This window comes from Mobula hypostoma, chromosome 9, assembly GCF_963921235.1.
Source record: "Mobula hypostoma chromosome 9, sMobHyp1.1, whole genome shotgun sequence".
Classification (NCBI taxonomy): domain Eukaryota; kingdom Metazoa; phylum Chordata; class Chondrichthyes; order Myliobatiformes; family Myliobatidae; genus Mobula; species Mobula hypostoma.
Window position 1 is genome coordinate 150358094 of NC_086105.1, and position 24089 is coordinate 150382182.

Below are 24089 nucleotides of genomic sequence, written 5' to 3' on the forward strand. Positions count from 1 at the left end.
TCGACTCCCCAACTACAGGAAACATCCCCTCCACGTCCAGTCTATCTAGGCCTTTCAGTATTCAATAGGTTTCAATGAAATCCACCCCACCCCCGAACACCATTCTTTTAAACTCCAGAGAGTACAGGCCCAGAGCCATCAGAAGCTTCTATATGGTAATCCTTTCACTCAATTCCCTGGTCTGGTGTGGGAATTGCAAGGCATCTATCCACAAGTCCCTACAAAAGATTGTGAGAACTGCCCAGAGGATCATCACCTCTGTTCCACCCATCAGAGACGTGTGTCAGGAGTGCTGTGTATGCAGGGCGATGATCCCTCCCGTCTGTCTTTGAACACCGCCCCCCACCATCAGGCATGAGGTTCTGTAGCGTTAGGGCAAGAACTGTCAGGATGGGAAAGAGCTTCTTCCCCCGGACTGTGAAACTACTGAACTCCCTGCCTCCACCCACGTCTCATCACGTATGAAACACCAGTATCGATATACTGTTTACTTTTTAAACTTGCATCATAAATGTACCTTATGTTGTTCACCTTAGTCCGGAGAAACATTGTTTCACTTGGCGGTATACATGTGAACGGTTGTATGTTGTTTCACTTGGCGGTATACGTGTGAATGGTTGTATGTTGTTTCACTTGGCGGTATACATGTGAACGGTTGTATGTTGTTTCACTTGGCGGTATACATGTGAACGGTTGTATGTTGTTTCACTTGGCGGTATACATGTGAACGGTTGTATGTTGTTTCACTTGGCGGTATACGTGTGAATGGTTGTATGTTGTTTCACTTGGCGGTATACATGTGAACGGTTGTATGTTGTTTCACTTGGCGGTATACATGTGAATGGTTGTATGTTGTTTCACTTGGCGGTATACGTGTGAACGGTTGTATGTTGTTTCACTTGGCGGTATACATGTGAACGGTTGTATGTTGTTTCACTTGGCGGTATACGTGTGAATGGTTGTATGTTGTTTCACTTGGCGGTATACATGTGAACGGTTGTATGTTGTTTCACTTGGCGGTATACGTGTGAATGGTTGTATGTTGTTTCACTTGGCGGTATACGTGTGAATGGTTGTATGTTGTTTCACTTGGCGGTATACGTGTGAATGGTTGTATGTTGTTTCACTTGGCGGTATACGTGTGAACGGTTGTATGTTGTTTCACTTGGCGGTATACATGTGAACGGTTGTATGTTGTTTCACTTGGCGGTATACGTGTGAACGGTTGTATGTTGTTTCACTTGGCGGTATACGTGTGAATGGTTGTATGTTGTTTCACTTGGCGGTATACGTGTGAATGGTTGAGTGTTGTTTTACTTGCTGTTATACGTGTGAACAGCTGAACGGTTGAATGACAATAAACTTACCTTGAATTTTAACCTCTTCTGGACCCTCTCAATGCCAGCACATCTTTTCTAAGATAAGGGGCCCAAAACTGCTCTCAATACTCCAAGTGCGGTCTGACCAGTGCCTGATAAAGCTCCAGTATTACATTCTTGCCTTTATATTCTAGTCCTCTTGAAATGAATGCTAACATGTTGCTCTCCTCACCACCAACTCAACCTGCAAGCTAACCTTTAATCCCAAGTCCATTTGCACTTCTGATTTTTGAATTTTATCCCTGTTTAGAAATCAGTCTGTAGTGGTCTATGCCTTTATTCCTTTAATCAAAGTGCATGACACTGTCCTCCTTCCCTGTAATGTGAAGGGTTAGTTTACTTGCTGGTTGAAAGCTGCTTCCGTCGTGCTGCTTGTTGAACGACACATTCAGGGGATGTAGCAGCTCATTCCCATTGGTGGCCCTGTGTGCCACGGCACCAGTGTCCAGTTCCGCGTGCCTCAGGGGTATAAGAGTTGCACGTGCGAGAGACTCGTGAGCTTTCCTTTGTCTCCAGGGGCTCCTCTTCACGCTGAGGTCATGATCAGTGCTGAAGAACGGTTGGGAAAGTGTGTGGCAGATATAGGAGGGCCGACACACACCTATTTGTTTGTTGAATACTTAGTTTTGTAGCTGTAGGGTGTCTAAGACCAGAGGACACAACCTCAGAGTAGAGGGGCATCCTTTTAGTACGGCGATGAGGAGGAAGTCCTTTTGTGAGAGAGTGATGAATCTGTGGAATGTTACCACAACTGTGGAGGTCAAGTCATTGGATATATTTAAGGCAGAGGTTGATAGATTCTTGACTGGTCAGGGCATGAAGGGATACGGGGAGAAGGCAGGAGATTGGGGCTGAGAGTAAAATTGAATCAGCCATGATGAAATGGCGACACAGACTCGATGGGCCAAATGGCCTCATCCTGCTCCTATATTTTATGGTCTTGTGAACAACCTTGAGATTCGTCTTCTTGCAGGTGGCCACAAAACAAAGGAACACAACAGAACTCACAAAAAACCCACATCACAAAGAATGTCAAACTCCAATCTGCAAAAAAGGACAATTCATGCAAATGCAAACAAGTACCAGAGAGAACATGATCTGCAGAATCACTGAAAATGAGCCCACAGGCAGAGAGCCGGTCCAGCGCTGAGGTGACAAAGTAGTGACCTGTGGTCTACCCTCCGCCTCAGCATCTTAACTTTTCAATCTGACTCAGCGTGTAAATGGCTAAACACCAGTTCTCCTTTCACTCTCAAGCCCGAGCTCCACTGCTTCAACCCAGACCAAAGTCTCAACGTGGCCTCAAGTCTACTCCAGCAATGGCCGCCGCGGCCATACCTGCATTCTCAAATGCCCAGTTCACCAAATCCTTCAGAATACCGCAAAAACGCCAGGTCGTACAGACGGTTCGAAAGCACGACCCCCAGAGGGAAATTACAGGCTGCAGTGATCATAGTAGAGTAAAAGAATCTTTAGTAGAATAATTATTACTTTTGTTAGTTGCCCACAAAGCATCAGGTCAAAACATGACTGGGTAAGTCTTCCTGGGATTAACCATTAATCCTCGGTCAAACGTCTGCAGACTAAACCTCAGCCTCTGTCGTCTACCAGAGACTTTTACCAGTGGGATCCAGGAGTGAGGATCAAATTGGGTAAATGCCTTGGTTCGGTGGAACTAAGCAAAGGACAATAGAGCAACACCGGAGGAACTCTGCAGGTCAGGCAGCATCTGTGGAGGGAAAGGACAGTCGATGCTTTGAGCTGAGACCCTTCATCGGGTTGGCTGTCCATCAGATAGGAGCAGAATTCGGCAACTTGGCCCAACGAGTCTGCACAACCTGATTGCTATCTCAGGAACACACCACAAAGGCCACCTCTCACATGGCCGAGGTCACCTCACCCTGATAGCACCTTTTAAATTTATTTAGAGATACAGCACGGAGTGGGCCCTTCTGGTCCTTTGAACTGCCACCCCAGCAAGCCCTGACAACTCTGATCTAACCCCAAGCTAATCACGGGACAGCTTACAATGACCGGTTAGATTACCCGGTCTGCCTTTGGACTATGGAGACCCAGAGAAAACCCACACAGTGCACAGGGATGTACAGAGACTCCTGACAGGGGATGGCTGACACCCCGAGCTGTAATGACGCCTCCTTACTGTAGTGTAATCAAGGTCCTGCGTCTTTGCACAGTCTTTTTCCCTCTTGCTCCTCATTGTTTTGCATAATTTATGCATATTTCCTGTAAAAATGATGCCCTGTCTTATGTGTACGTGAAACTGGTGCAGATGGGCCATTTCCTACCTGTACCTCACTGTAACTGTGAACAGGACAATAAACTGAATTTGATATGCTCCTGATTTATACTTCACAATAAAGAGGTTTGCGGGTGATCACACGAGCCAGCCGGTGGTGTCGTGGCATCTGTACCGGACTTTGGGGCGAGTGGATCTGCGTTCGAATCCGGCCAGCTCCGTGCATGCTTTCCATCCGTGCTAGGCTGAGCGTCGAGCCGGCAACTCGGCCTTGTAAAAAACAGACAAACGCTAAAGAAATGGCAAAGTTACTGCCTGCAGAGTGGAACCACAGCAAGATGATCACACACTGGCTCTGTGGTTGACCATCAGGAGAACTTTACTCTGGCCTTCATTGAAAGGCAGAACTCAAGAACCCCGATCCCAGCGAGTTCATTCTGACACGGAAGTAGTCAGTAGCTCAGAGGGAATGGCCTGACCTGACCAGTCCTGTGGGACTCCAGGACCGACCCCACACCATGTAGATATGACAAAGACTTTGCTGTGGACACTTCACAGAAAAGGTGCCTCAAGGAGCAACAATTTATGTGCATTACTGAATAACATAATGTTTGTAACAATACAAACATTTTTCTTGAAGACAGAGAGGAAACAGCTGAAAACTACTGGCTTCATTGTCACAGGTGTCACACCTTCCTAAGACATTCACTCCTTGACGATTCCCTGAAATTCCTTGTCTACGTTAAGATATGTGACAGCTTCTACAAGTTCAAGCTCAAGTTTAACTACTGTTCAACCATACATGGATATCCATGAATATAGCCAAACGAAACAGCGTTTCTCTGGGCCCAAGGAACAAGACACAGTATCAATGGTCATACACGGCACAGGACACATTTAGCATGTATAAGAGAGCAGTACAATACTGTCATACAAAGAAATATAATAGCCCAAGTCCCTGAGTGTTATGTCCTGTAAATTGATGGTGCATGGGTGTTATTGGTAAAAACAAGGAATTCTCAGCAGTCTGCAGATGAGCATACACACAATCCAGCTTGTCATTCCACAGAAGGGCAGTACCTGCAGGAGGGGCCAGCTCCCAACCCGGCATGGACAGTGCGCTACACCACCTCTGGAGTCTCCTCTCCTGGGCTGCTGCAACAGGTAAGCCCACGGCTTGAGGCCTAGTCCTTGCTACAGCTGAGGACATACAGCTGTCTCCACCGTCTGCCTCGCCAAGGAAAATGGACTTGCATCAATTTACGTTATCATTATCCGACAGGGTCTTACGACCACAAGAGAAGCATCCTAGCCAATCACATGCAGTTAGACTGCACACTGACTCCAGTGTCTACTACAGGAAGGCAGAAATATGGTCTGTAGCCAGTTCAGCACCTCGCTGACGGGGTACATCTGCAGTCCCTGAAGTTCTTAATGCCCAACATTGTCTTGCAGTCGTAAAACGGACAAAAAACCTTTGGTTGACCCCAGGGAGGCTGCTGCATCCAAGCACTCCGCCATCTTACCGAAAGACTGACCTCATCTTACCAACTAAAGTCCCCTTCTCCTGCCAGTTACTCAAAATTTGACCTGATTGTGGATGAAACGTCACTAGTTTTGGAGTGCAGTGACCTGGCCAGGTAACCTGGGTTAGTGTAGTTGCCTTGTTGACCGTTACCTCCAGCACGTTTCTGGTAAACCAGACGTAGTTCACCAATAACCATAGAATCCGAGGTATTCTTTCCACATACAAAGCACAGCAGGGTAAAGACAGGACGTGGGCACCGGAGATTACGGTAAACATTGTTGGCCTCTATCATTTAACTCTCTGTATGGAGAGCATCCATAACAATGGTTTTCACTGGACCTCAGCACACAAACAAATTCACCTACTTACCCCGCAAACTTCAAACTTTTTGAACCCAACTCACTTAGTCCCAATCCCTTGTTTTCTGATTGGATCCCAGTTAGGCAACAGTTTGATGTAAAATTTTCATAGCTGTTTTTAAATGATTCACTTGTTTGGCACAGCTCACCCCTCTCCACATGGTGTACATTTCCTATGGCAGAACGTATCGAGCACATTGCTACCTCTGACCAGGGTGACCCAGGATTACAACAGCGTTTGCGGGATGTGTAACTAACTGTCTGCTGAATCGGTGACAATTTCTCTTCCCCCACACAGACGCTGCTCGACACGCTGAGTTTCTCCGGCAGATTGTTTGTGGTTCTGGATTCCACCATCTGCCATTCTGTTGTCTCCAGTGTGTACAGCCAGTGAACCATAAGCAGCAGACTCAATCAATAGTTAAGCATCAGTTAAAACAAATAGGACATAGATAACTGTGACCTTGTCCTGAAAACAGGGAGTGCCAAACCCCCAGCAGGTTTTGACAGTGTCTGTGAAGACCGGAACCCAGTTCACATATTGAACTCTTTGTCACAACTCCAGATTCCCAGCATTAGTATTCTTTTCATTATGATTTGAAATTGTACTGTTACAGAGAATTGCCTCTCTGTTCAGTTATGGGGCTTACTTTTAATCTCACCATATCCTGTTCGTACGGTGGTGAATAACAGACAATTACACTTGCTTGCACGTTACATACTGTACATAGCATATAAACTCACAGATGACACAAACTCACCAACTGACGCCTGGCCCACTTCATCGTGTTTTCCCGTGGCCTTGTCTGTCTCGGGGGCAGTTTATGAAGTCAAGTTTATTGGGTATCAGAATCAGGATTACTATCATCGGCACATGTCCAGAAATAAGTTGTCTTTGCAAAAATCAAATCGAAATAAAAAAGTAGTGAGGTAGTGTTCATGGGTTCAATGTCCATTCAGAAATCGGATGGCAGAGGGGAAGAAGCTGTTCCTGAATCACTGAGTGTGTGTCTTCAGGCTCCTGTACCTCCACCCTGATGGTAACAGTGAGAAAAGGGCATGCCCTGGGTGATGAGGGTCCTTAATGATGGATGCTGCCTTTTTGAGACACCGCTCCCTGAAGATGTCTTGGATACTACGGAGGTTAGTGCCAATGTAGCTAAGTTTACAACTTTCTGCAACTTATTTTGTTCCTCCACAGGAGCCTCCCCATACCAGATGGTGATGAGGCCAGTTAGAATGCAAAAGTCTGCATGTGTAGGGATGCCATGCAAAGCTTACCTGCCGTAACATCCACGGGCACATGGCGTCATGCAAGGAGCATCCACAAGCACATGACCGGCAACCAGTCGGTGTTTGGGATTGATTAGCAAGAGCAAATTAAAGGAAGGCAGGGGCGAAGGTAACAGCCAGTGTCTGAGTGGGCAGGGTCAGAGTGGTGATCTTGGGGCTTTAGCTCTTCGAGGCTTCAGTCAGAGAAAGGAAAGCAAGAGAAAAGCTCAGCTTTTTCCTCATCCCTTCTTTATATCTGCTCAGCTAGGACAGCACCGATGCTAGGCAGGATAGTTGAATGCTACTCTTGCAGGATGTGGGAAGGCAGGGAGACATCCAGTGACCCTGACGACAACAGTTATGAGAAATGCATCCAGCTGCAGCTTCTAACAAACTGCGACAAGGAGTTGGAGCTGGAACTAGGAGGCTGAGTGAGTGATAGAGAGGACATATAGAGAGGACGTTACACACAAGGTGCAAGACACAGGAAACTGGGTGACAGTCAGAAAGGGGAAAGGGGTTAAGGAGCCAGTGCAGAGAACCCCTGTGGCCATCCTGCTCAACAACAGGTATATCACTTTAGATACTGTGGGGGGTGTGGGAATGACCTCGCAGAGGAAAGTCACAGTGGTCAGGTCTCTGACACTGAGTCAAGCTCTGTAACTCAGAAGGGAAGTGGGAGGGGGGGAGAGGAGAGGAACGCTGTTGCAATAGGGGATTTGTTAGTTAGGGGAACGGACAGGAGGTGCTGTGGGCAAGATCAAGAGTCCTGGCTGGTATGTTGCCTCCAGGGTGATGACGACACCCCCCCCCCCCCGTTAGACTGGTATTAACCTCTGTTTACCACATCCTTCTATTGCAGAAACCCTGTGTAATCCTACCATCTCTTCTTACCATGCCTAAGCGGGAGGGTGAACAGCTGGAGGTCACGGTCCTTGCAGGTACCAATGACACGGTGGGGAGACTGACTCGGTTCGACATAGGGAGTTCAGGGAGTTAGGTGCTCAGTTAAAAGGAAGAACTTCCAGGGTTGTGATCTCAGGATTGCTACTCATGCCATATGTTAGTGAAGCCAGTATTAGGAAGGTTATACAGTTTAATACGTGGCTAAGGAGTTGGTGTAGGAGGGAGGGCATAAGATTTTTGGATCATTAGGCTCTCATCCAGGGAAGGTGGCACTTGCACAGAAGGGACAGCTTGCACCTGAACTGGAGGAGGACTAATATCCTAGCAGGAAGGTTTCTTAATGCTGCACGGTGGGGTTTAAACTAGTGTTGCAGACAGATGGGAACCAGAATGCCAGAACAGGTAGTGGAGAGGTTATGGAGGCAGATGTTGATAGGACCTCAGACCAAGACAGAAATCAAAAGGTTGAACATGGTGTGACTGGTGTCCTGAGCTGCATATATTTCAATGCCAGACGTATGGTAGGAAAGGCGGATGATAGCGCTGAAGATGAGGTAGCTGGTTTACAGACAGAGGCAACGTGTAGTGAGGAGAGGCTGCTGATGGGGCAAAATTGCAGTCAACAGGATGAGTTGTAACATAAAAGGTGGACAAAATCGAAAAAAGTGAATAAAGGACTGAAGGTGTTATATTTGAATCCACGCAGTGTATGGAATAAGGTAGATGAACTCGTAGCAGTTACCAATTGGCATGTATCACTGAATCATGGCTGAAAGAAGATTATAGCTGGAAGCTTAATGTCCAAGGATACACATTGTATCAAAAAGACAGGAAGGCAGAGGGGGGCGGCATTGCTCTGTTGGTAAAAAATTAAATCAAATCATTAGAAAGAGGTGACGGGGTCGGAAGATGTTGAATTATTGTGGATAGAGCTAACTGCAAGGGTAAAAAGACCCCCAAACAGTAGTAAGGATGTGGCCTACAAATTACAACAGGAAATAGAAAATGCATTCCAAAAATGCAATGTTACAATAGTCATGGGGACTTCAATATGCAGGGAAATTGGGAAAATCAGGTAGGTGCTGGATTCCAAGAGGGGGATCTTCTAGAATGCCTATAAGATGGCTTTTTAGAGCAGCTTGTGGTTGAGTCCATTGGGGATCAGCTGTTCTGGACTGGGTGTTGTGTAATGAACCAGAATTGATTAGAGAGCTTAAGGTAAAAGAACCCTTAGGAGCAAGTGATCACAATATGATCGAATTCTCCCTTAAATTTGAGAAGGAGAAGCTAAAGTCAGATGTATCAGTATTACAGTGGAGTAAAGGGAATTACAGAGCCACGAGAGAGGAGTTGGACAGAATTGGATGGAAAAGAACACTGGCAGGGGTGACGGCAGAGCAGCAATGGCTGGAATTCCTGAAAGAAATTCCAAAGGCACAGGATATATACATCCCAAAGAGGAAGAAATATTCTACTGGAAAGAGACACAACTGGCTAACAAAAAAGTCAAAGCCAAAAAAAGAAGGCATATAATAGAGCAAAAATTAGTGGGAAGTTAGAGGATTGGGAAATTTTAAAAAATCAACAGAAGGCAACTAAAAAAGTCATTAAGAAGGTAAAGATGGAATATGAAAGTAAGCTAGCCAATAATATTAGAGAGGATACCAGAAGTTTCTTCAGATACATAAAGTGTAAAAGAGAGACTGGAAAACGATGCTGGAGAGGTAGTAATAGGGGACAAGGAAATAGAGCACAAACTGAATAAGTATTTTGCATCAGTCTTCTCTGTGGAAAACACTAGCAATAAGGCGGAAGTTGCAGGTGTCAGGATCCTGAGGTGTGTGAAGTTACAATAACGAGACATAAGGTTCTTGGAAACTGAAAAGTCAGCGGAGGTTTGAGGTCAGAGTTTTCCTTCTCCTGGATGAGCTGCCAATCACAGCTGATGAGCCTATCTGCCTGAAGAAGCTGGTTTTAAGGCACCAGTAATCCACCTTTGCCCTTTGTCCTGTCAGTAGAAATGGTAGCTGGGCTTGGTAGCTAAACCACACGTGAAGGCCAGGAGCTGGACCTGGTCGTCAGAGGCTATTCGAGATGTATGCCACTGGGAGCATTTAATGGGTAGTGGGAGCTTGTCCCTACTATTCCACCCCTCCCCCCGGCTATGACAACCTTAAGGAACCAATTCAGGCTTCTCTATAGACCTACCAAACTTTCTGAACATCTGGCACTAACAGGGTAGAGAACACTGAACATCTGGTTTGTTATTTTCTTTTGAGATCCAGCACAGTGACAGACTCTTCCGGCCCAACGAGCCCTTGCCACGCCACCCAATTACACTCGTGCGACTAATTAATATACGAATCTGTACCATAGCATGTGGAGGAAAGCCACACGGTCACAGGCAGAATGTACACACGCCTTATCTTCAGTGACAGGAATCGAACCCAGGTCGCTGACACTATAAGGCGTCATGTTAACTGTTTAACTACCATGCCACTTTGTGATCGGCAGTTAACATTTCTCAGGTGCTCCTCTACATACGTTCAGCTGTCTGAATGTGTGAGTCTGCAGTGAGATGGCCCATCGGCCCGGAGAGCAACAAGGACTAGGCTCTCGTGCCTCTTGCAGCCACCCAGCGGGGGTGGTGTGGGAGACGGCAGAGGTGCAGCGGCCACGCTGGTGTGGGGGCTGGCCTCGCCCATCAGTGCTGCCCGCCAGTGTTTGCTTGGTGGAAGACAGGCTGGATTGCTGTTGTCTGCGGACTGCTACAGGCTTGTTTTTGCCGGCACCATCAATCTACAGGGACATGACTCTCGGGGACTTGGGCTAGATTATATTTTTTGTACATTCGCTTGTGCAACTATATAGTTGCTGCTATCTTACTTGTGCCGTGTGCTGAGGGTGGCTGTTGGTACCATGCTTTGCTCCATGGCCCTGGAGGAACACTGTGACGTTTAGCTGTGTTCATGACAATTAAACTTGAATGTGAACTTCAGTACAGGGCCTGCTCGGGGTTGTACATGCAGCAGGGTGACACTAGAGGGCGCACAGAGCCCAGCGCTTCCAGCCTGGATCCTGCTCTTCTGCCGCAGGGACGCCGCTGACTTTGGGCCTTTCCTTCTCCCAGCCTCCGCTCCCCTGCTGCCCGGGTCTCCTCATATCCCACTCCATCACTGAGGTACTGAAGAGGAGACAGATCTGTTTAAAGATCAGGAAATTGAGGGCAATGTGGAACTGATGCAGGAGAAGAGATGAGAGCTGGGGCTGACCCGCTGTGACTGGGACAGGTTTGACGGATGGGTCGAGCGGCTGACTCCTGCTCCCAGTCGTTTATGATCCCTGATTGTCAGCGCTGTGGAAAATGGTACTGCAGCGGTTACTGTGACGCTATTCCAGCTTGGGGTATCTGAATTTCGGAGCTCAATTCCGTGTGTGTACGTTCCTCCCTGTAATCGCGTGGCTCTCTTCGCACAGTCCGAAGCTGTGCTGGCGAGTAGGTTAATTGTGAGCGGTCCTGTAATTAGGCTCGGGTTAAACCGGGGGGTCGGTGGGCGGCACAGCTCATCGGGCCTGTTCCATGCTGAATCTCTAAATAAACACAAAATAACATAAAAGGTGGTACATCTATTTAAAGATCAGGGAATCGAGGGAACTGGTGCGGGACATGAGATGGGGCCCGGGGCAATCAGCTGTGACCATGACAGGCTTGATGTAGCCTGGCCATCTCCTGCTCCCAGCTGCTTATCAGCACGGTGGGAAATTTGACCCAATGGGCTGAGCCTCATTCATGGCGGGGCACGAATAGTGGAGCTCACTCCAGAATGGGGTACATGAAATACCGAACGGTACATCACACGAACAGGCCATTCGGCCCACAATATTGTGCCAATCCAATTAACTTATGATCAAATGGCCAACTAAACTAATCCTCTCTGCCTACATAATGTCCATATCCCTCACATTCATGCGCCTATCTAAACATTTCTTAAAAGTCTCTAATGTTTCTGCGTCTAACCCACCCCAGGCAGCACGTACCACTCTGTGTGTAAAAAAACTTGGCTCTCACATCTCCTTTGAAATTACCGCCTCTCACCTTTAATGCATGCTCTCTGGTATTAGACATTTCAACTCTGGGAAAAGATACTGTCTGTCTACTCTATCTCTGCCTCTCACAATCTTATAAATCTTTATCGGATCTCCCTCAGTCTCCAGCGCTCCTGAGAAAACAACCCAAGTTTGCCCAACCTCTTGCTGTAGCACAAAGCCCTCTAATCCAGACAGCATCTGATGAACCTCAACATCCTTCCTATAATGGGATGCCCAGAACTGTTTGCAACGCTCTAGATACTGCCTGACTAGAGTTCTATAAAGCTGCCACATAACTTCCTGATGTTTGAACTCAATGCCTCGACTACTAAAGATAAGCATGCCATTTGCCTTCTGAACCACCCTAACAACCTGTGTAGCCTCTTTTAGGGAGAAATAACCTTGGACCCCGAGGTCTCTCTGCTCATCAATGCTGTTAAGGGTTTTACTGTCTCTTTACGTTTGCTCAAGGTGCAACACCTCACATTTGTCTGGGTTAAACTCCACCTGCCATTTCTCTGCCCACATATGCAACTGATCTATAGCTCACTGTATTCTTTGCCAGTCTTATCCACAACACTGCCAATCTTCATATCATTTGCAAACTTACTAACCCAGCCATCTAAATCCGTGTTGGTGATGAGGGGGGAAGGGGTTATCTGACTCCCTTCAATAGTATGGAGGAGGTATTGGGGAGTCACCAGTATTGGGACAAGGAGGAATTCCCCAGAACAACACCATCCACTGGGTATATCTTTCTCTTGTTTGCTCTCCCCAAAGGATTCCCACATCAGGGGTAAATCCCATATGCCACAGCTCTGCCAATCGTCCCAGGTCACCTGGCCTGTCATACCCCAACCACCAAACCCCCTCACCACCGACTAGAATAGTTTAAAAAATGAAAGATAAAGATTAGCCTTATCTGTACACCAGAATATACCGTGAAATGTGTCGACATGTCTGAGGATGTGCCGAGGGCAGCTCGCAAGTGTTGCCGCATTTCCAGCACGACACAGCCGCCGTGTCCACAATTTACTAACCCTAACCCACAAACACCAGGGATTCCGCAGACGCTGGGAATCCAGGGCAATTCACGCAGAATGCTGGAGGAACTCAGCAGGCCAGGCAGCATCTATGGAGAGGAATAAACAGTCAACATTCCAGGCCAAGACCCTCCATCAGGATCAGTTATGATGAAAGATTGGACAAACTTGGGTTGTTTACACTGGAGGCTGAGGGGAGATCGGACAGAGATTTACAAGATTATCATAGATATCGAGCAACACGCAGAAATGCTGGAGGAACTCAGCAGACCGGGCAGCATCTATGGAGAGGAATAAACAGTCTCTTCCATAGATGCTGCCTGGCCTGCTGAGTCCCTCCAGCATTTTGTGTGTATTGCTTTGGATTTCCAGCATCAGCAAATTTTCTTGTGTTTGTAATTACGAGTTTAATTAGTTTGTCACAACTGATATTATGCTGTACCAGAAACACCAATTCCTAACAGAGAAAAAAAACCCTTAGCTTCAAGATAGCAACAACCTCCTGGGTTGAGGCAAGAAATAAAGACAGTGGTGAGCTGTAAATATGTGGGATGTTTGCAGGATGTTCCACCAGACACTGAAGTGGTACTGGAGGGAGAGTTTCAACCCTGTCAGTTCAGAGTGACAGAGCTCCTCCCAGCCCCTGTTCTGTCTCTGTTCCTTTCTCAGATACTGTATTGTATCTGCACCCACCACCCACCACCCAGAGCCCGTGTAGTCCAAATCCTAAACATGAATTCCTGACCTCTTCCTATAGATGCTGCCTGGCCTGCTGCGTTCACCAGCATTTTGTGTGTGTTGCTGTAATTTCCAGCATCTGCAGATTTCCTCGTGTTATGCCACAATGTTATATTTTGCTTTGCCAATCCCCTCCACTGCTCTGGTTCAAGTTATATATCTTCACCCCCCCCCCCCAATCATTCCCATGTACTTAATATTCTTTTCTACAGAAATAAATCTCTTCTGGTGGGATAATTCACATAAATTGGGTTTGGTAACGAAGACTGTTTCGTTGGTGAATTGGTAACTGCATTAAAATCAGTTGTACTCCTAGACCCAGGAGGAGGGACTTGAGACCAGAATAACCTGGCGCTAGGACCCAGCGCTGTGAAGGAGAAAGGACTCGACGCCTGAACGAGAACGACGCTAGGATCCCACGTTGAACGGGGAGGGTTAACGCCTCACTCAGACGGGCGCTAGGACCCAGCGCAGTACAGAAAGGGTTTAATGCTTGACTAAGACGTGCGCTAGGACCCAGCGCTGGTGTGGGGCGCAGCATTATGTGAATGAGCGATAGTGAGCTGTTGTTCCAGTGGGGCAGCGAGCCGAGCCGAGTCGAGCGGAGCGGCATGAGGGTCGGCGTCAGTCCTGCAGCAAACAAGGAGGGCAGAGCGTGAAGCCCATCCCGGAGAGACAGGCAGCGGGCAGAGAGGAGACGGAGCGGGGACAAAGGAACACGACTGGGACCCTGGCGGTTGCTGAGGAGGCGAGGGGTGTACGGTCACTCTTGCAGCCGCGGTCCGCCCCAGGGAGGCACCCCCACACTTCCAACTGGGCAACAGACAGGAGAGGCTGGACGCGCCGCGGGAGCGGGAGCATGTGGAGGAGGCTCGGGTGTCCAGGAGCTGCAGGTGAGCGCGCCGGAGCCTGCCGCCGCCCATTCAGGTGCTTACAAGGAACACAAAGAGCCTTCCCCCCTCCCCTCCCCAGTTGTGGCTGGGCTCCGGCTGTGGGTCTGCTCGTCGCCGGCTGCCCCGGGAGGTCGCTGCAAGAAGGTCGGAAGCGGCTGCCGTTTACCCACTCGGGATGGTTTGACACGGGCAGTGATCCGGTGGGTTTCCCGGGCCCGGGGCGCAGGCAAATTCAGTGTGAGGGATCGAAGCGCTTGTCAGAGTGTCCGCGGTTCGAGCCCTTCCTTCTCCCGCACTTGAGTGTCCACTTGTTTTTTTTCCAGGTTTCACCCGTTACAACCGGGAAGAGGGGGCGGGGATTTCCAGCGCCCACCCACCGGGATCCTCCCTCCAGTGCTCGCTGTTCTCCCGGGGTGCTGGCGGTTAAACACGGCGTTCTCACTCGGCACGGCCAGTTGAACACCCAGAACACAAGCGCAGCCCCCGGATGAGTTTTGTTTTACCTGACGGATTGTGTCTCGGATTTATCCCAGTCCCGCCTATCTGTCACCCTTGTAGGAGGCTTTCAGGTCTCTCCACGGACTTTAGAGTTCCGTAATGCCGAGACTCAGTTCACCACGGAGTTTCCACCCGGTTAAACTTTATATGGCTCCGGTCTCGGGTTACACCCTCCTTCTCCCGGAGCACAGTACCATGGTTTCCCGCCCGTTCCGATAGTTTTAAACCGAGGTCATTAACACAAGAGATGCTGGAACTTCAGAGTAGCACACACAAAATGCTGGAGAAACTCAGCGGGTCAGGCAGCAGCGATGAACAGTCGACGTTTCGGACCGACAACCTTCATCAAAGTCCTTAATCCTCTCCATAGGTGCTGCTCGACCTGCTGAGTTCCTCCAGCATGATCATAAACCGAGATCCCGCGAGTCCCCATCGAGTTACCATAAACGTCCCGGGACACAAGCGATGTTCTCCCCTGTGTTTGCCTCCCCCGCCTCGGATGTTAACACAGAAGCGGGAGATGCTCAATTAGAGCGGTGGGATGTTGCCGTGCGCGCACTGGCCAGGGTGCTGGCAGATCCACGGCGCACTTTGGGACGTCCAGCGCGACGTGTAGAACTGCTGGGTTCTACCGGAAAGTCTTTCGGAGACTTCTCTGCAAGCGTCCTCATGGTTTGTGGCGATCTGACTTGACCCGACATCTGGGTCCCACGACCTCACCCTCCGATGACGCCCAGTTGCCGACACGGGGTACTCGCGGAAGGGGTGGGAGTGGATGTCTGACGAATGCTGACCCAACTAGTGACCCCGTGGACAAGAAGGTCTTGTTTACCAGATCCTTTCACCAGAGCGTGTGTGTGTGTATCAGATCCTTTCACCAGAGCGTGTGTGTGTGTTTCTTGATCTTATTGTATTTCTGTGTGCCGCGTCGGAACAATTACTGTTTCTTGTTCTCCTTTACACTTGGGTACAGGAAATAACATTGAGCAAGCTTGAATCTTTAATCCTACTCACTGGTCCACAGTAGACACGGACATAGAATGGGGAAGGGCTCACTAGTGAAGCCCTGGGAACGAAAGGTCCATGTGCTTATTCGAAGCCCATGCCGCGCGAACCGGACTCAGGCCATCTCCCAGCATGTTTTTCTGAAAGAAGCTGATCGAATTTGCATTTGAATGAATTGTAGAGTTTCCCAACAGTGTGGAGAGTGGGTAGCTCGTGTCGGTCTGAGTGAACCCTGCCCTATGGCAGGAAACAATCTGGGGGTGGTGGGAACTGGCTGAAGGGGAAGAAATATCAAATGCCCCGAGTTAATGGAGCTGATTAAAATCAGCGGCTGCCGGATGAATGTGCTGAATTTCAAATACTCTCGTTTAACCTGGCTGACGCAAGTAATGGAATTATGTCATGTCCTCAGAGAATGGAAGTGGGGAAGGAGAGAGACAGGTGCAGTACCTCCAACCCGCACTCCTGTGGGAAGTCATTAATATGAAGCTTGCCTGTCTTTGACCGAGATAGAATGTGTTCCAGTTTGTTCAGATGCTCTCTGTTCTGACCGCCTTGTTTTCCCAGCCACACTCTCCTCTGCTGGTCACTGGACAGGAGGGGTTCTCGCCCTGCCGTCCCCTCGGCCCGTGGCGTGAGCCTGCTCCACAGTCACCTGAGGGTCTGCTGATAGACAATCCCCGAGGAGAGCGTCATGCTCGACTTGAGAGACGGCACTGCTTGTACTTACACTGGAACTGTCTGCACACACAAAGTGCTGGAAGAACTCAGCAAGTCAGACAGCATTTATTAATATATCTAAAACAATTAACGTTTTGGGCTGGAACCCTTCATCAGCACCGGAAAGGGCAGGAGCAGAAGCTTTGACCTCCATGTACGCTGCCTGGCTTGCTGAGTTCCTCCAGTACTTTGTGTTTCAAGATTTCCAACATCCGCAGACTCCCTTGCGTCAAAGGAGCAGAAGTCGGCCATTCGGCCCATCGAGTCTGCTCCGCCATTTTATCATGAGCTGATCCATTCTCCCATTTAGTCCCACTCCCCGGCCTTCTCACCATAACCTTTGATGCCCTGGCTACTCAGATACCTATCAATCTCTGCCTTAAATACACCCAGTGACTTGGCCTCCACTGCTGCCCGTGGCAACAAATTCCATAGATTCACCACCCTCTGACTAAAAAAATTTCTTCGCATCTCTGTTCTGAATGGGCGCCCTTCAATCCTGAAGTCATGCCCTCTCGTACTAGACTCCCCCATCATGGGAAACAACTTTGCCACATCCACTCTGTCCATGCCTTTCAACATTCGAAATGTTTCTATGAGGTCCCCCCTCATTCTTCTAAACTCCAAGGAACACAGTCCAAGAGCGGACAAACGTTCCTCATATGTTAACCCTCTCATTCCCCAGAATCATTCTAGTGAATCTTCTCTGTACCCTCTCCAACAACAGCACATCCTTTCTTAAATAAGGAGCCCAAAACTGTACACACTACTCCAAGTGAGGTCTCACCAGCGCCTTATAGAGCCTCAACATCACATCCCTGCTCCTATACTCTATTCCTCTAGAAATGAATGCCAACATTGCATTCGCCTTCTTCACCACCGACTCAACCTGGAGGTTAACTTTAAGGGTATCCTGCACGAGGACTCCCAAGTCCCGTTGCATCTCAGAACTTAGAATTCTCTCCCCATTTAAATAATAGTCTGCCCGTTTATTTCTTCTGCCATACACTTTCCAACATTGTATTTCATTTGCCACTTCTTTGCCCATTCTCCCAATCTATCCAAGTCTCTCTGCAGACTCTCTGTTTCTTCAGCACTACCGGCCCCTCCACCTATCTTTGTATCATCAGCAAGTTCGTCACCTGAGTGGGAAGTGGATGAGGGAAATGAGAGCTGGAATTGTCTGCGGCAGCCGAGAGCCGTAAGCAGCAGGCCTGTACTCCCTGCTCCTTCTGATGAGGAGCAGGAATGCTCATTTCACATTCTGTGTTCCTCAAGTTCATGGTAAAGGGAGCTTAAACCTACAATCTTTCTCATTGGTCATGGCTTGGACAGAAATCTATCTAGAGTCACAGTACAGACCCTTCAGCTCACAATGTTGTACCAACCTTTTAACATCCTCCAACATCAATCTATTCCTTCTCTTCGACATAGTCCTCCATTCTTCTGTTATCCATGTGCCTATATACCAGTCTCTTGTGATATTTATTTATTTAGAGATACAGCGTGGACCAGTCCCTTTTGGCCTGATGAACCACTGTGCCCAGCAACCTGTTTATTTAACCCTCGTCGAACCACAGGACAATTCACAATGACCAATTGACCTACTGACCGGTACGCCTTTGGACTGTGGGAGGAAACTGGAGCAGCAGGAGGAAACCCACACCTCGTCACAAAGAGAACGTACAAACTCCTTCCAGACGGCACCAGAATAGAACTCTGAACTCTGACCCCCGGGGCTGTAGTAGTGCCACACTGACCTCTAGACTACCTTGGCATGCATATTTTAAAAGTGTTAAGTTCCATCATTTACATCGAACTTCACCACAGCACCAGGATAAGTTATGGATAGTTACCTCTGATTGATCGTTAAAAGCTGCAGAAAGTTGTAACTCAGCCAGCTCCATCCTGGGCACTCGTCTCCCCAGCGCCGAGCACATCTTCAAAAGGTGATGCTTCACAAAGGCAGCATCCAACATTCAGGACCCCCGGCCCCAGGACATTCTCTCTTCTCATTGCTACCATCAGAGAGGTGCAGCAGCCTGAAGACTCAATGTTTTAGGAACACCGTCAGATTTCAGATTTTATTATTACGTATTGCTGCCGTAGAGCAACAAATTTGGTGACATGCCATGGTAGAGTGGAGGTTTTGTGCAACACTGTAACAGTTCAGGGTGATTTGGAGCTCAATTCTCGCACCGGTCTGAAGGAGTCTTTGCACCTCCTCCCAGTAGAATGTGTGGGGTTTCCCCGGGTACTCTGGTTTCCTCCCATGGTCCAAAGACATGTCGGGTAGGTTAGTTGGTCTCTGTAAACTGTTCTATGAGTAGGCCAGGGTAAAATCAAGGTTGTGGGGTTGCTGGGCAGTGCGGCTGGAAGGGCCCATTCCACACTGTATCACTCAACAGATAAATACTGAGCCTGACCCTGATTTACTGTTGTTACCACAGAGCTATACAAGCATAGAAAAATAGACCGCTCGGCCCAACTGATCCATTCTGACCCAGCTGCCCAACTGAGCCTGTGCCATTTCTGTCTGTTAGGCCCACATCCCTGTAAATATTTCCTATCAACATGTCCATCCAGTGTCTTTTAAATATCGTAACGGTACCCATCTCTGACACGACAGCTCATTCCATATTCTCATCACCTTCTGTGTGAGGTGGGTGGGGGCATTGCCCTTCACCTTTCAATCTTTCCCCCCTCACTTTAAACCCATGCCCTCTAGTATTGGGCTCCCCTCCCCCACCAGCCGGCTGACTGCAATGGGATATATAATGGGCAAAAATCTGACGTTTTCCGCTGTTCCCCAGAGATTCATTACTGTGCAAAAGTCTTGTGCACCCCAGAGTTTTTATATAAATTTTGTTTTAGATATTCTGAATTAGTGTGTCAGTAGAAAAGTGCAAGAAATGTTAATTTTCCAAAAAAATTATATATTATATTAGAGAGAATTCTTATTTCATTAAAGAAAGTAACATTAATTTAAGGTTCATCCATCGTCATCGATGAAGACCTCGACGCCATTAGTACTTTTTACAAGGTCGAGTTGCTAGCTCGACGCTCAACCCAGCGCAGATGGAAAGTGTGCAAGGGAGCCGGCTGGATTCGAACTCGGGACCCCTCGCCCCGAAGTCCAGCACTGATGCCACTACGCCACCAGCTGGCTTTGATGGTGTCGAGACTAGCGTGTGACTTGGATTTAAGTGAGGGAGAGTTGTGCAGCGTCAGCCTTGCTCTCTCTTCCCAATTCCCATCTGGATCCAGTGGCAAGACAGAGTGAAGACGGCTGGAGATGGGACTAGGCGCAGTGGATGATCAGGACATCTTCTGTGTCTTGTCCTGCTCTACATGTTCCACGATGTTCGCAGAGACCAGCTTCTTGACAGTTGGACCTTCCGCTGGTCTCGTCCGCCCAATCCGCCGGAGTCTGTCTTCACATGCTGAGATAGACAACTCCCTATCTCACCGAGGGTTTGAGACCCGTCCGCTATCCTCACCTGGTTTAGCCGGCTTGTTGAAGCCGTTGCCCGGGGTGTGGCCGCTGTCGCATGCAAACAGCTACGGGGAGCCACAGGTGAGAGCTGAGTGCCAGGTGGGGACCAAAGGTGGACTAACCGCCCTGAAAAGGACGCGACATGTTCGCCTACCAGAGGTGCTACCCCTCCCTGACACCCCACCCCAGGGAAAGTAACATATTAAGTAATAGACCAGTTTTCAAATAAAATGGTAATTACTTTGCAGGTATGTAGCCCAGTATATGATTAAACAAAGATAACAAACAGGTGCTAATGATCAATGACAGAATGAGTTGAATGAATTAAACTGATTAACAAATGGAAATGGGTGTAGAAGGAATCAAACTGGGTGAAGGACAACCAAACTAAAAGGTGAGGGTGTGCTGACGTGAGTTAAACCTTCAGATCATCAATTCTTACACCATGGCAAGACTGAGCACAGCAACAAGTCACAAGGTGGTCATCCTGGTCTCTCCCAAGCAGAAATTTTGCAGCAGACAGGACTTTCAAGATGTGCTGCCCAAGCTGTTCTGAAGAAGCATGGAGAAACAGGTGAGGTTGAGGAACAGAAACACAGTGGTCGGCCATGGAAACTAAGCGCAGCAGAGGAGAGTTACGTCAAGCTAATGTCCCTCCTAAACTGGAAGAAGTCCAGTACTACCAGCTCTGAGCTCACAGAAACCACTGGAACCCAAGTACACCCCTCTACAGACTGGAGAAGTCTTGATAAAGTCTTCATGGAAGAATTGCTGCCAAAAAGCATTCCTCTGAAGTGGAAACAAAGCCAAGAGACTCACCTATGCACAAAAGCACAAGGACTAGGGTGCTGAACAGTGGCAGCAAGGCTCTGCACTGATGGGTCAAATGTTCAAATTTTTGCTCCAACAGGACCATAAGGTATAGGAGCAGGATGAGGCCATTTGGCCCATCGAGTCTGCTCCGCCATTTTATCATGGCTGATCCAATTTTCCTCTCAGCCCCAGTCTCCAGCCTTCTCCCCGCATCCCTTCATGTCCTGACCAATCAAGAATCTATCAACCTCTGCCTTAAATATACATAAAGACTTGGCTTCCACAGCTGCTTGTGGCAAAGAATTCCACAGATGCACCACTCTCTGACTAAAGAAATTCCTCCTCATCTCCTTATGAAAAGGATGCCCCTCTATTCTGAGGCTCTGTCCTCTGGTCTTAGACTTCCCCACTATTGGAAACAGCTTCTCCACATCTATTCTATCATCATTCAGTAGAAGGCTGTTTGTCTGTAGAAGAGCGCTACATGGAGGAGAGTCTGCAGCCACCAGTGAAACACTCTGCAGGTTTGGGGCTGTGTATCTGAAAATGGAGTTGGTGATCCAGTCAGAATTAATGGAATTCTCCATGCAGATTCTCATCCATCAGACAATATCATCAGGGAGGCATCTGATCAGTCCCAACTTCATTCTGTACCAGGACAATGACCCAAAACACACAGCCAAGGTCATAAAGAACTATCTTCAGTAAAAAGAAGAACAAGGGATTCAGCAACAGATATGGAATGGGCTCCACAGAGCCCTGATCCCAACACCATCGAGGCTGTCTGGGATTACTTGGAGAGACAGAAGCCAGCGAGACAGCCAAAGTCTGCAGAAGAACTGAGGCAATTTCTCCAAGATGCTTGGAACAATCTACTAGCTGATTTTCTTATAAAACTGCACTAAGAGAACTGATGCAGTTTTAAAGGCAAAGAGTGGTCATACCTAATATTGATTTGATTTAGTTTTTTTTTTACTGTTTACTGCTCTTTTTAGTAATTTTTTTTGATATTTAGAAACTTTTCATTTCTCTAGTTTTCAAGGCATCTTTGCTTTACAAATTTTCTTTACACATCTAAGACCTTTGCACACGACTATAAACTCGCCACTGAAATGGCATGTAATGCTTTAGTGAATGAGATTGTTCCTGTGGTTTTTTTAAAAAAACCTATTGGTACTCCCTTTCTCCCTATCCCTTTGCTTCTACCCTCTGTCTGGTACCGTTTCTTCTTCCCAGTGGACATGGCCAACTCCCCTCTCCTATCAGATTCCTTCTTCAGCCTTTTATCTTTGCCGCCTACCATCTCCCAGTTTCCCACTTCATCCCCATCCCTACCGATCCACCTTCCCCCTCACCTGGGTTCACCTATCTCTTGCCAGCTTGTACTCTCTCCTCTCCTACCGTCTTCCTTTTTGGCTTCTTCCCCCTTCCTTTCCAGTGCTGAAGAAGCCCAAAACTTAAATTGTTTAATCCCCTCCCCTTCCCCCATAGATGTTGCCTGACCTGCTGAGTTGCTCCAGCATTGTGTGTGTGTGTGTGTGTTGCTCAAGATTTCCAGTATCTGTATAATCTCTTCTGGGGAGAAGGTGTCTGGACTGAAAGCGGGAAGGTAAAAACCCAATGTCCAGGATTACTGTGTCAAAGTTGCCCCCTGCCACCACTGGCCTGCTAATCGCTTATCTTCTGACACATTTCCAGTGCTAGGATGAATGTTTGTGGGACCGAGCAGGAACCAACCCGGAGCTCGCACAGCATGGTGGGCGTAACCGACGACACGCAGGGTTTGACCGTGCGGAGCCTGCTGACCTCGGACATCCACAAACACTACGATTTCATTCGAGAGCTGGGAAAGGGGACGTATGGCAAGGTGGAACTCGTGATTCATAGAGTCGCAGGTAATGTGAGACGGTACACAGGCTAACCTCATGGTGAGCTGGGCTTGTCAGTGATGAACAACGCACCAGATACAGTTGTAAAGTGAGTGAACGCCGTGAGTTTCTAATGGGTCTGTCTTTCAGCAGAGCCTCTCGGGCAGAGATAGACAACAGGTGCAGGAGCAGGCCATTCGGCCCTTCGAGTCTGCACCGCCATTCACTGTGATCATGGCTGATCACCCACAATCCATATCCAGTTCCTGCCTTATCCCCATAACCTTTGATTCCACTATCTTTAAGAGCTCTATCCATCTCTTTCTTGAAAGCATCCAGAGACCTGGCCTCCACAGCCTTCTGGGGCAGAGCATTCCATATATCCACCACTCACTGGGTGAAAAAGTTTTTCCTCAACTCCGTTCTAAATGGCCTACCCCTAATTCTTAAACTGTGGCCTCTGGTTCTTGGCTCACTCATCAGCGGGAACATGCTTCCTGCCTCCAGCGTGTCCAATTCCTTAATAATCTTATATGTTACAATAAGATCCCCTCTCAGCCTTCTAAATTCCAGAGTATACAAGCCCAGTCGCTCCAATCTTTCGACATATGACAGTCCCGCCATCCCGGGAATTAACCTTGTGAACCTACGCTGCACTCCCTCAATAGCAAGAATGTCCTTCCTCAAATTTGGAGTCCAAAACTGCACACAGTACTCCAGGTGTGGTCTCACCAGGGCCCTGTACAGCTGCAGAAGGACCTCTTTGCTCCTATACTCAATTCCCCTTGTTATGAAGGCCAGCATGCCATTAGCTTTCTTCACTGCCTGCTGTACCTGCATGCTTACTTTCAGTGACTGATGTACCACACAGAAGCAATTGTATGGTGTTTGCCAGCCTCTGTGGCAAATCTTTCTCTGCAGCACCTGACTGGGGGCATCTGGGCACTTGACAGCTTGGGGGTGGTGTGTGAAATAGGACAGAGCCTCTGAGTATGTGTAAGATGAGGGTGGTGAGGAGCTGCAGGGTCTGGGTGCTGATGCTGGGAAGTTCATAAATGAATGGTGGATAGGAATGTCAGACTGGGTAACAGCTTCTTTCCCCAGGCTATGGACTAATGAATACCCTGCCGTCATCGAGGTCTCGTCACTAGGACAGTGAACTGCTTATCTGTGCTGCGCTTTACTACTTGCGTTTTGAATTATATTTTATTAACTCATTTACAGT

General features: G+C 48.1%; 1 protein-coding gene across 1 annotated transcript in view; it reads left to right on the top strand.

Annotated features, from left to right (window-relative positions):
- The first annotated feature begins 14190 nt into the window (after positions 1–14190).
- The window catches only part of sbk1 (SH3 domain binding kinase 1), a 53253-nt gene continuing 43354 nt past the window's right edge, over positions 14191–24089 (top strand). Inside the window, exons 1-2 of the mRNA XM_063059478.1 lie at positions 14191–14464; positions 22695–22891. Coding sequence (XP_062915548.1) covers positions 22702–22891 — 190 coding nt within the window. The 5' untranslated portion in view covers positions 14191–14464; positions 22695–22701. The remainder of the gene's footprint in view (positions 14465–22694; positions 22892–24089) is intronic.